General features: G+C 48.8%; 1 protein-coding gene across 1 annotated transcript in view; it reads left to right on the top strand.

The window, feature by feature from the left end:
* LOC134982206 (neural-cadherin-like) overlaps positions 1-13,167 on the top strand; it is a 203,617-nt gene that overhangs the window by 182,739 nt on the left and 7,711 nt on the right. Inside the window, exons 29-30 of the mRNA XM_063948707.1 lie at positions 1,920-2,100; positions 10,166-10,401. Of these exons, the coding sequence (XP_063804777.1) occupies positions 1,920-2,100; positions 10,166-10,401 (417 nt within the window). The remainder of the gene's footprint in view (positions 1-1,919; positions 2,101-10,165; positions 10,402-13,167) is intronic.

The following is a 13,167-nucleotide window of genomic DNA, read 5'->3' as shown; positions in this document are numbered from 1 at the left end:
TACCCTGTCTCACTCTCCCTCATCTCTCTCCCTCCCCCTTTTACCCTGTCTCACTCTCTCTCTCCCTCCCCTTTTACGGTCTCACTCTCTCCCTCTTTTCCCTCATCCCTCTCCCTCCCCCTTTTACTCTGTCTTACTCTCTCCCTCTTTTCCCTCATCTCTCTCCCTCTTTTCCCTCATCTCTCTCCCCCTCTTTTTGCACCTACACTGCATCCTCCTCCTGCCTTTATGTAGTGAAGAACCTCTAGTGTTGTCTCGGCATGACCTGCAGGCAATGTGTCTGTTGAGAACAGTTGAGGTGGTACTTTGAGTCAGGGTAAGAGTCCGGAGCCTAGAGCAGCTCATCATCCCGGTAGAGGGCACAGGAGTACTTCTTCCTGATTGGCTCACGTAGCAATCTTCAGTACAAAACAATTGGCAGAGTATGGCCATCATCCATGTGAGCATGAATGTGTTTTTAAACATACTTGGCACCTGGGTTCTACACTTTGCCATCTTTAACATATGCTTTAAACACTTAAGATTAAAAAAAAGTAGGATCCCCAACACTTAAACATATTTGTGGAATTATGTAAAACTCTGTGATTGGTTGGAGATTTTGTAAGATCTATAAAGGCAAAAATATCAGTGGTGACAAAGGATGAATGAGCGTAAAAAGAAAAGGAAACAAAAAACCAAAACAGCATAAAATGCAAACTGAAATCTATATCCTAAAAGCAAATACAGTAATATAAGTTGTTGTCAGCACATAGTGTATACATCTAACAAACTGGCTGCATGAGGTATTGGTTAGATTATTATTTATAGGGCACCACCAGCTGACCACAGTGACAACAATTACAGAAATATAGCACAAGGGGTATAAGATAGAGACTCACTAAGGCTTGTAGATGCCAGCAGTGATAGGTGGCACAGGGGTGAGTAGGGAGCACACAACTCTCAATGGCCTGTACCCACTATATGGACGTACAGACAAGGTCACAGTCACCGGTGGGAAAAATGTAGATAAGAACAAATACTAGTGACAAGGAAAGTGCTAGGAGAAAAGACCGGGGGAAGAGAGCCCTCTCCATGGCGGCATACAGTCCCAGAGGGAGATAGGTAACCAGGAGGGTGACCTGGAAGAGAGGGTAGGTGTGTGGTCGGAGGCGCAGAGTAGAGATTCATGATACGTCTGTATGAAGTCTGCTAGAGCGGGAGTGGGTTCCAGTGTAGATTCGGGAGTGAGAGGAGAACATGGGAGGCTCAATATATTTATTATAATATATAATATACATTTCTGCAAGTCGTACATTGACGTCATGCTTAGAGGAAGGATGAACGACAGATAAAAGGAACTGCTCTTGCCTCCATCAAGGACAGTGACATGTGGAAAGGCAGGATTGTTTTGGTTGCCGTCTAGCAAGCCTATTTGAGGCCTTTTGGGAGTGACTGGCATGCCAGCCTCCTGCATGTCAGTATAACTCGTACTTTCAGTGGCTAGACGTATACAGCTGTGAGGACAAGCCCTGATAACTCAATTTTCATTTTGTCCCTATAACTAATACAGACAAATGGCCGTCCCTGACTAGTTTGATGCCCTAGGCAAGATTCTAGCTGGTGTACCCAATGTGGGACCCTTTGCATGCACCCAATAAAGGGGTGTGTTCTCACAAAATAGGCGTGTCCTCACAACAGATGCTTCTAGGCTTTTCCCAGATGCCCTTAAGCATTTGTCTATGCTGCCTATGCATAGGGCTGGCTCTGTAGACAGGAGCCTGGAAGGACCTGTTAATGAGACATCTACAGCTGCAGAAGTTGTCCAGGTTCCCACAAGCGACCAGTCTAGTTCCATAAAATACACCATTCATGGCTACGATGTATAACCATATGTACCTAAGATGTAAAGGTAACAACTTATTTCTACTGATTTCCAATAGGCTGCATAAAAAACGCAAGGCTGAATAACTACCGTGTTCCCATGGAAAACCAGTCCAGCTCTCCTGTGTCTGTTATAAAGAAACACGGAGTAATGAAGGGTTGTGTGTCCGAGGTCTGCAAAAGTCACCCTTGCAGTCGGGGCTTTCTCTGTACAGATCTATGGATGATACATGAATGCAGGTAGGATTTTATATTAAAACAGAATCTTTAACCAATAATGTGTGTCACTTCTACCTTTGTGGTTCTACAGGGTGATTCAAAAGTCGCAGTACACCCTTTTGTTTCAAAAACTGTGCAGGAAATGGGAATACTGAATACTCCAGTAAGGTATGGGCTATCTTTTAGGGTATGTACCGGCACCCAGAAACCTCCAATTTCACATAACACCGCCAGGTGCCTAATTTCCAAATTCTGAGAAACTGGGACTGTGGCTGACAAGTCTACGAAGTGGTCATCCAAAACGTGCTACTGACGAGACAACCTCAACAATGGTTATGTGAAATTGGAGGTCTTTTTGGGTGCCGGTTGTTAAAATCTGGAGCTATGACACGGAAACTTCATTCTCCAGGCATCAAAATGACCTCAATTCTCTCCTTTTTTGTCAAAGCCATCTTCAGTTACCTGCAACAAAAAAAGTGTTGTAACTATTGAACCATAACTGTTATTTCACATCTGTTTGCAGCAATAAACTTTTCATCAAATTCTAATGTTGTTTGACATGTTACACGGCCCCCTTTGCATTTGAAAAAAACTGACTTAGATTCAAGATGGCCGATTTCAAGATGGCGTCCATGTTCAGTACATACCCTAAAAGATAGCCCACCTGACCCATACCTGGGGTATTCAGTTTTCCCATTTCCTGCACAGTTTTTAAACAAAAGGGTGTACTGCGACTTTCTGCAGCAGGGTACACTGGGGTTCCACAGGGATAACATCGGGGTGTAGAGTTGGATCTTGATCCGAGGCACCAACAGGCTAAAAGCTTTGACTGTTCCCAAGATGCACAGCGCTGCCTCCTCTATAACCCCGCCTCCGTGCACAGGAGCTCAGTTTGTAAGCTGGTGCCTGCAGTGCAGGCTAACAACAGGGCGAGCTGCGCTAGGCAGCCCTGAAAAGTGTTTTCAATTGAAGCAAGAAGACTTCAGAGCCACAGCATAGGCACTTAAAAGTGCTATGTGTCATTCTGACACATCATGCTGCGGCTCCCTCAACTCCCAGCGGCACTGTACACTCCCGCGCCCTGGTTGCCGGGTAACTACAGCGAAGGCTCCGGTTCTCTCATAAGGGCACACACAAACCACCGCTGCTCTCCGGTATCACGTGGCCGCTGAAAGGAGGCGGTAAAAGGGTCCCCCAGGCGGGACCCGCTGCAAACCGCGATCTGGCGCGGTCCTTGGGAGGCGGACTGCACGTGCTGGCGTGAACACTGGTCGGATTTTTGCATAAGTCCGTATCTTTAAGGCTTGCAGTACCGGTGGTGAAGTCCAGCAATGGGATAAGGCTCTGACCTGTAGCCCCTCCCCTAGCCCCAAGGCGCCATTTACTGCTAATGTTCCTGCACTGGAGCTGCATCTCTCTCTCCCTCGCTCCCTGTCAGCATTTGGGCGCCATTACACACAGCTGCGCTGATTCTGGGACTGCTGGGCACTGTCTCCTCTGTAAAGCCGCCTGTCTCATCAGCACTGGGCATTTACAGGACACTAAGTATTCTACATGTCTTTAGACAGTGTTAGTTAAGAACAAGTGCATTACTACAGGGATATTTAGTACAGGTACCCTGTGATATACATCCAGTCTTTACTGTGCATTGTTATATCTATATACCTACTTAGCTTTACTTGTGTAGTGCAGTTACTACAGTATTGCTAGTCCAGTGCAGTTTTATTGTTATCTGTGATAATTTCTGCATTGTACATGTGACTGTGTGTGCCGATAGCTGTTGTGTGATTTCCATTCTGTGTATCTCACATCTACTGCTATCCCTATATTCTATACCCTGAATGGGGCTATGTGCGTCAGAGTTTTCATATAATATAGTGGTTTTCACAAGATATACTTTTTTTTTTTGGTATTTTCTCTGTGTATTACAGTCACCATTTACCTCTTAAATCCTCTGTGTGTGCTCTGCCTGTAGTCATACTATCCGGGGGGATTTTTGTTAGGTATTCTGTCTTTTATTGCACTATTCCTTCCTACGGTAACGCTTTCATATAATGTCAGCTCATCAGGGTGAGGGTTTGGTGGCAGACCCTGCGTCTGACAGTGTTCATTCCCTGGATGTCTCTGAGGAAAATATTGCAGCTGAGGGTTCAGGTGCTGGGGTTGTGTACCCCTTAGTCAGTTTCCTACATTGAGGGTAACTACTGACCCACCGTGGGCTACATTTTCTAATTTACTAACTACGCTTGTAACTAGACCTGCGCCCCCTATGGGACCTCCTGTGCCATTACAGCCACATATTGTCCCTGCTGTTAATCCACCATGGGCAGATACTCTGTCCTCTCAGTTACAGCAATTAAATCAGTCTTTGGCCAAGCAAAATCCTAACCCTCGCCCACCTAAGACCAAAGTGTCCTCTAAGCAGGCCCTTACATCCTCACAGTCCACTCATGTTACAGATACTTCATCGGATGAAGATGGCGCATATACCGTCCCCTCAGAGACTGATGCAGATGCTTCTGATGGGGAATCCCTGACCCAAGTGGATGTTCCTGAACTCTTGGAGGCTATAAGGCTGATTCTTCAAATTGATGATGATGAAGAACCCCCAGCTACCTCTAAGAAACCAGATAAGTTTAAGCGTCAGAAGGTTACTAAATTAGTTTTACCACATTTTGACCATTTAGTTGACATACATCAGGAACCCTGAGAATATCCAGGAAAGAAATTCTCTCTGTCTAAGAAAATGCTAGCTCGTTATCCCCTCGCTGCAGAGTTAAGCAAAAATTGGGAAACACCGCTGCCGGTGGACTCACAAGGCGCACGTTTGGTGGTGTCATCTGCTCTGCCTGTCACTACGGTCACCTCTCTGAAGGAACCGATGGATAAGCGCGTGGAGGGTTGCTTGAAGTCTATTTACACTCTGGCTGGAGCTGTGCATAGGCCTACTATTGCGGCCTCTTGGGCTGCTAAAGCTATAGAAGCCTGGGTTCAGGAAGTAGAAGCGGAACTACCATCTAATTTTCCTGATAATACCAGACAGTGTCTTTCATACATTGTTACAGCCTCTCATTATATTCAGGAGGCGGCATCAGATGCAGGTATCCTAGCGGCCAAAGCGTCTACCACATCTATTCTGGCTCGCCGGATCCTCTGGTTGCGGTCCTGGTCGGTAGATCTGGACTCGAAAAAGACCTTGGAGGTGATCCCTTTTAAGGGAAACATTCTTTTTGGGGAAGTTCTCAACAAGATTGTCGCTGACTTAGCGTCTGCTAAGACTGCATGTCTGCCTAGTACTACTCCTTTGGCCCCGAAGGCTAAGAGTACTTAATTTCGTTACTTTCGACCTCCAGGTAAAGCAAAGGGTCAGGCGTACCCGAAACAGGCTCGCACTTCCAAATCCACTAAGCCCAAACCTAAACGTGCCTGGGCTGCCCGTCAGCCTGCTGCCAAAACAGACAAGCCTGCTGCATGACGGGGCGGGCCTCCCTCTGGGGGATCCCAGGGTGGGAGGCCGACTTCTACGGTTTGCTCGGGTATGGCTACAGACCACTTCGGACACCTGGGTAAGGGAAGTCATCACTCACGGATACGCCATCTCTTTCAAGAAATGTCCCCCTCACCAGTTTTGCTCAACAAACGTCCCTTCGGATCCGGTGAAAGCAAGGACTCTCCATCTGGTGGTGCAATCCCTCCTGGACATAGGAGTGGTAGTGCCGGTGCCTCTGGTCCTAGTCTGGCTCCTAGTCCCGAAACCGAATGGATCTTCTCGGCCCATTCTCAACCTCAAGTCTTTGAACAAGTTTGTGAAAGTCTCCAAATTCCGTATGGAAACTCTTCGCTCTATTGTTTGGCCTTGGAGCCCAAGGACTACATGGTGTCCCTGGACATACAGGATGCTTACCTGCATATACCTATTGCAGTGTCACATCAGCAATACCTACATTTTCAATTCCAGGCCTTGCCGTTTGGTCTAACCTCGGCTCCTCGAGTTTTCACCAAGGTCATGACGACCCTACTCCGCTGTCAGGGTATCAGGATCCTGCCATATCTTGACCACTTGTTGATCCTGGCGTATTCTCCAGAGGTTCTCCTTCGTCATCTGGAGCTGACGGTCCAATTCCTGCAAGCCCACGGGTGGCTCATCAACTGGAAGAAATCTTCCTTGGTCCCAGCTCAGAGCATGGTGCACCTGGGAGCACTGTTGGACACCCAAAACCAGCGGTTGTTTTTGTCTCCGGAAAAGATCCTGAAACTTCAGGACAAGATAAGATGCTTCCTTTCTCGTCCACGTGTGTCGATACACTCGGCGATGCAAGTACTAGGCCTATTGGTGTTGGCTTTCAACATGGTGGAGTGTGCTCAATTTCATTCCCGCCCTCTACAGAGGTTAATTCTCTCCGAGTGGGACTGCCTGCCTCACCGGATCAGGTCTCACATGATATCTTTGACTCCAGAGGTCCGTCTGTCACTGACTTGGTGGCTGCAGGACCAACAACAGAGCAGGGGTTGTCCATTCTGGATCTCCAACTGGGTCCTGCTGATGACGGACGCAAGTCTGCGGGGTTGGGGCGTGGTGTTAGAGCAATGCTCTCTTCAGGGTCGGTGGACCAGGGAGGAATCTCTCCTCCCGATAAACATTCTGGAATTGTGGGCAGTGTTCAACGCCTTGACACTGGCCCTGCATCTGGTACAGAACAGGCCTGTTCAAGTACAGTCGGACAACACCACCATGGTGGCGTACATAAATCATTAAGGTGGCACCCGAAGCTGCAAAGCCATGACAGAAGTGTCAAAGATTCTTCGTTGGGCGGAACGCCATCTGCCAGCCCTATCGGCAGTGTTCATTCCAGAGGTCCTGAACTGGGAAGTGGACTTCCTCAGTCATCAGGACGTACACGCCGGAGAGTGGACCCTCCATCCGGAGGTCTTTCAACTCCTCGTGGAACAGTGGGGTCTACCAGATGTAGACCTGATGGTGTCTCGACACAATCACAAGGTTCCGGTCTTCGGAGCAAGGGCGAGGGATCCTCAAGCAGCGTTCGTGGACGCATTGGCAATTCCATGGAACTTTCGACTGCAGTACGTGTTCCCTCCGGTGTCACTCCTGCCCAGGGTAATTCGGAAGTTCAAGCAAGAAGGAGGAATACTAATTCTAATCGCTCCGGCGTGGCCCAGATGGCATTGGTTCTCAGACCTGCAGGGTCTATTGATAGAGCATCCTCTTCTGCTTCCGCAGCGCCTAGACCTCCTCGTTCAGGGCCCTTGTGTCTACCAGGATTTGGCCCGGCTGGCTTTGACGGCATGGCTCTTGAGGCTTCCATACTGAGGGCCAAAGGGTTTTCTGAGGCAGTCATTTAAACTATGTTGAAGGCCTGTAAACCGGCTTCTACTCGGATTTATCATAGGGTCTGGAATTCTTACTTCGCCTGGTGTGCGACTAACAATTATGATGCAGGCAAGTTCTGTACTGCCAAACTTTTGGCTTTCCTGCAACAGGGCCTGGACTTAGGCCTTCGTTTGGCCTCCCTCAAGGTTCATATTTCTGCCTTGTCGATATGGTTTCAGAGAAAAATTGTGACTCTGCCTGATGTTCATACATTCACTCAGGGTGTTTTGCGGATTCAACCTCCCTATGTCCTGCCTGTGGCTCCTTGGGATTTGTCGGTTGTCCTGGATGCCTTACAAGAGTCTCCGTTTGAACTGCTTGAGTCTGTGTACCTTGAGTGGCTTACTCTTAAGGTCTTGTTCTTGCTGGCTATTGCCTCTGCTAGATGGGTTTCAGACTTGGGTGCCTTGTCCTGTCGGTCACCATTTTTGATTTTTCACCGTGACCGGGCGGTTCTTAGAACTCGCCCTGGTTATTTGCCAAAGGCGGTGTCGTCTTTCCACCTTAACCAGGAAATTGTGGTTCCGGCATTTACCTCTCCTGGTTTATCCTCCAAAGAGCGGTCTTTGGATGTGGTACGGGCTCTCCGTATTTGTGTGGAGAGAACTGCTTCTCTTAGGAGATCTGATTCCCTCTTTGTCCTTTTTGGTTTTCACAAACGTGGCTGGCCTGCTAATAAGCAGACCTTGGCTAGATGGATTAGAATGGTGATTGCACAAGCTTATGTACAGGCTCCTGCTACCATCAAAGCCCCTGTTGGACCTTCTTGGGCGGCCCGCCGTAGTGCGACCCTTGAACAATTGTGCAAAGCCGCTACGTGGTTCTCAGTGAACACGTTCATAAGGTTCTATGCCTTCGATCCTTCTGCCTCCCAGGATGTCTCCTTTGGACGCCCGGTTCTTGTGCCCGCTACAATGCATCCCCTCCCATGAGGAACTGCTTTAGGACATCCCTGATGTTATCCCTGTGGAACTCCAGTGTACCCCGCTGCAGAAAAGGAGATTTATGGTAAGAACTTACCTTTGTTAAATCTCTTTCTGCGAGGTACACTGGGTTCCACAGGGCGCCCACCCTGACGCACTTAGCTTCTTTGGGTTTGTATGGCATTAGCCGCTGATACCTTCTCCTGTCGTGAGAATGTGGTGTATGTGGCTACTAACGGTTGTTGTCTCTTTTACCTGCTACTGCATTGGACTGGTTAACAAAACTGAGCTCCTGTGCATGGAGGCGGGGTTATAGAGGAAGCGACGCTGAACATCTTGGGAACAGTCAAAGCTTTTAGCCTGTTGGTGCCGCGGATCAAGATTCAACTCTACACCTCAATGTTATCCCTTTGGAACCCAGTGTACCTCGCAGAAAGAGATTTAACAAAGGTAAGTTCTTACCATAAATCGCCTTTTTGAATCACCCTGTACTTTACAATATGGTCTAAAATACTTTACAAACTATCCCAGGGAAGATACGGATTTAAAAAGGCAAAAAAAAATTGAGATGTCTGAAGTACATGTCAAGGACAATATTTCCTAGGAGCCAGTGACATCATTGAGAATGCAGCCTATCCAGTGACAAGGAACCAGTGACATCACTGAGAATGCAGCCTATCCAGTGACAAGGAACCAGTGACATCACTGAGAATGCAGCCTGTCCATTCACTAGAAGCCGGTGACCTCGCTGCAAATGCAGCCTATCCAGTGACAAGGAACCAGTGACATCACTGAGAATGCAGCCTATCCATTCACTAGAAGCCGGTGACCTCACTGCAAATGCAGCCTATCCAGTGACAAGGAACCAGTGACATCATTGAGAATGCAGCCTGTCCATTCACTAGAAGCCGGTGACCTTGCTGCAAATGCAGCCTATCCAGTGACAAGGAACCAGTGACATCACTGAGAATGCAGCCTAACCATTCACTAGACGCCAGTGACCTCACTGCAAATGCAGCCTATCCAGTGACAAGGAACCAGTGACATCACTGAGAATGCAGCCTATCCATTCACTAGAAGCCGGTGACCTTGCTGCAAATGCAGCCTATCCAGTGACATTATGGAGAATGCAGCCTGTCCATTCACTAGAAGCCGGTGACCTCGCTGCAAATGCAGCCTATCCAGTGACAAGGAACCAGTGACATCACTGAGAATGCAACCTATCCATTCACTAGAAGCCGATGACCTCGCTGCAAATGCAGCCTATCCAGTGACAAGGAACCAGTGACATCACTGAGAATGCAGCCTGTCCATTCACTAGAAGCCGGTGACCTTGCTGCAAATGCAGCCTATCCAGTGACAAGGAACCAGTGACATCACTGAGAATGCAGCCTATCCATTCACTAGAAGCCGATGACCTCGCTGCAAATGCAGCCTATCCAGTGACAAGGAACCAGTGACATCACTGAGAATGCAGCCTAACCATTCACTAGACGCCAGTGACCTCACTGCAAATGCAGCCTATCCAGTGACAAGGAACCAGTGACATCACTGAGATGTCACTGGTTCCTAGTGAATGGATTGGCTGCATTTTCAGTGATGTCACTGGTTCATAGTGAATGGATAGGCTGCATTCTCAATGATGTCAATAGCTCCTAATGAATGATTGGCTGCATTGTATAGATCATTGCACATTTGAAATCATAGTGACAAATGTTGCTTATTCCTGTAGACCTGGAAATACTAACCATTTGTTCTTTATCTTCTTGCACAGGTGCCCCCCAGGATACCTGCTAATAGAGAATAACACAGGCCAGTGGTGTATGTACACTGTGTGCGTGCGGACTCCTTGTAAACATGGCACTTGTGTACCGCGATCTCCAGCTGAGTTTACCTGCCTATGTTCTGAAGGATACGTAGGAAGTAATTGCGATGTCATTCTGCACAGCCTTGACCCGGGATTTGGGCTCATTACCTTCCTTATATGTATCTGCTCCACTACACTGATCGGTAATTCATGACAAAGCTCTCTGAGATGAACCCAGATACAAAGGACAGATATTGGGGGGGTGGGGGTTATATTTTAGGACTCAAATATGTGCAATATTTCACACAGCTGCTGTGAGGCTGCTGTTCTGAAGCAGTGTGTAGGCGACCGTGGCAACAGGGCAGCTGACAGGTGTGTGGATTAAAAGATAGACAGTCGGATGGTCTACAGTAAATAGGTTGACAGGGTCAAAATGTTGACATGCAAACAGTCGAAGAAAAAAAAAGGTTGACTTTTTTGTGTTATTTTAACCCTAATCCTAACCATTAAACCTAACACTCCCCCATGTGCCAAACCCTTACTGTCCCTTTCTGCACCCTAACCCTCCTCCAAGTGCCTAATCCTAACCCTCCTCCAAGTGCCTAACCTTAACCCTCCCCTAAGTGCCTAACCCTCCCCAAGTGCCTAATCCTAACCCTCTGCCAAGTGCCTAATCCTAACCCTCCTCCAAGTGCCTAATCCTAACCCTCCTCCAAGTGCCTAATCCTAACCCTCCTCCAAGTGCCTAATCCTAACCCTCTGCCAAGTGCCTAATCCTAACCCTCCTCCAAGTGCCTAATCCTAACCCTCCTCCAAGTGCCTAATCCTAACCCTCCTCCAAGTGCCTAATCCTAACCCTCTGCCAAGTGCCTAACCCTCCCCCAAGTGCCTAATCCTAACCCTCTGCCAAGTGCCAAACCCTCCCCCAAGTGCCTACTCCTAACCCTCCTCCAAGTGCCTAACCCTAACCCTCCCCTAAGTGCCTAATCCTAACCCTCTGCCAAGTGCCTAACCCTCTGCCAAGTGCCTAACCCTAACCCTCCCCCAAGTGCCTAACCCTCTGCCAAGTGCCTAATCCTAACCCTCCTCCAAGTGCCTAACCCTAACCCTCCCCCAAGTGCCTAACCCTCCCCCAAGTGCCTAATCCTAACCCTCTGCCAAGTGCCTAACCCTCTGCCAAGTGCCTACTCCTAACCCTCCTCCAAGTGCCTAACCCTAACCCTGCCCCAAGTGCCTAACCCTAACCAAGTGCCTAACCCTCCAAGTGCCTAATCCTAACCCTCCTCCAAGTGCCTAACCCTAACCCTCCCCCAAGTGCCTAACCCTAACCCTCTGCCAAGTGCCTAACCCTCCCCCAAGTGCCTAATCCTAACCTTCTGCCAAGTGCCCAACCCTCTGCCAAGTGCCTAATCCTAACCCTCCCCCATGTGACTAACCCTCCACCATGTGACTAACCCTTACTGTCCCTTTCTGCAGCCTAACCCTCCCCCCAAGTGCCTAATCCAAACTCTTCCCCAAGTGCCTAATTCTAACCCTCCTCCAAGTGCCTAACCATCCCTGAGGTGTCTACCCCTCCCCCAAGTGCCTAATCCTAACCTTCTGCAAAGTGCCTAACCCTCTGCCAAGTGCCAAACCCTCCCCCAAGTGCCTAATCCTAACCTTCTGCAAAGTGCCTAACCCTCTGCCAAGTGCCAAACCCTCCCCCAAGTGCCTACTCCTAACCCTCCTCCAAGTGCCTAACCCTCCCCCAAGTGCCTAATCCTAACCCTCCTCCAAGTACCTATCCCTCCCGGAGGTGCCGAACCCTCCCCAAGTGCCTAATCCTAACCCTCTACCAAGTGCCTAATCCTAACCCTCCTCCAAGTGCCTAACCCTCCCCAAGTGCCTAATCCTAACCGTTTGCAAAGTACCTAATCCTAACTCTCCACTAAGTGCCTAACCCTAACCCAAGTGCCTAATCCTAACCCTCTGGCAAGTGCCTAACCCTCACCCTCCCTCCTAGTGCCTAACCCTCACCCTCCCTCCTAGTGCCTAACCCTAACTCCTAGTGACTAACCCTAACCCTTCCTCCTAGTGCCTAACCCTAACCCTCCCCCAGGTTCCTAATCCTCTGCCAAGTGCCTAACCTTAACCATCTGCCAAGTGCCTAATCCTAACCCTCCTCCAAGTACCTTACCCTCCCCGAGGTGCCTAACCCTCCACCAGGTGCCTAACCCTCCCGTAAGTGCCTAATCCTAACCCTCGAAGTGCCTAACCCTAACCCTCCCCAAGTGCCTAATCCTAACCCTCTGCCAAGTGCCTAATCCTAACCCTCCCCCAAGTGCCTAACCCTAACCCTCCTCCTAGTGCCTAACCCTCACCCTCCCTCCTAGTGCCTAACCCTCCTCCAAGTGCCTAACCCTCCCTCAAGTGCCTAACCTTAACCATCTGCCAAGTGCTTAATACTAACCCTCTGTCAAGTGTTTAACCCTCTACCAAGTGCCTAATCCTAACCCTCTGCCAAGTGCCTAATCCTAACCCTCTGCCAAGTACCTAATCCTAACCCTCTGCCAAGTGCCCAACCTTCCCACTAGTGCCTAACCTTCTACCAAGTGCCTAACCCAAACCCTCCCCCTAGTGCCTAACCCTAAACCTCTGCCAAGTGCCTAATTAACCCTAATCATCCCCAAGTGCCTACCCCTAACCCTCCCCTTAGTGCCTAACCCTACTGCATAACCCTCTACCACGTGCCTAACCCTCTACCACGTGCCTAACCCTAAAAATCATGAAAACCCATGTTTCAACATTTGTGTCAACCTTTTGCATGTCAACCTTTTGACCCTGTTGACCATCTGGTGTTGACCTATTTACTGTCTATCTTCCATCCGGATACCAACTGAAAGGGTGGGAGTCGTGGGACTCCCTTGTATGCCATGCTATGGTGTGCTCAGCTAAAGTGCTGGCTTTATAAGTTGTTCAGTTTACTAATC

This window comes from Pseudophryne corroboree (genome assembly GCF_028390025.1).
Source record: "Pseudophryne corroboree isolate aPseCor3 chromosome 11 unlocalized genomic scaffold, aPseCor3.hap2 SUPER_11_unloc_8, whole genome shotgun sequence".
Classification (NCBI taxonomy): Eukaryota; Metazoa; Chordata; class Amphibia; order Anura; family Myobatrachidae; genus Pseudophryne; species Pseudophryne corroboree.
This window is presented reverse-complemented; position numbering and strand designations above follow the sequence as displayed.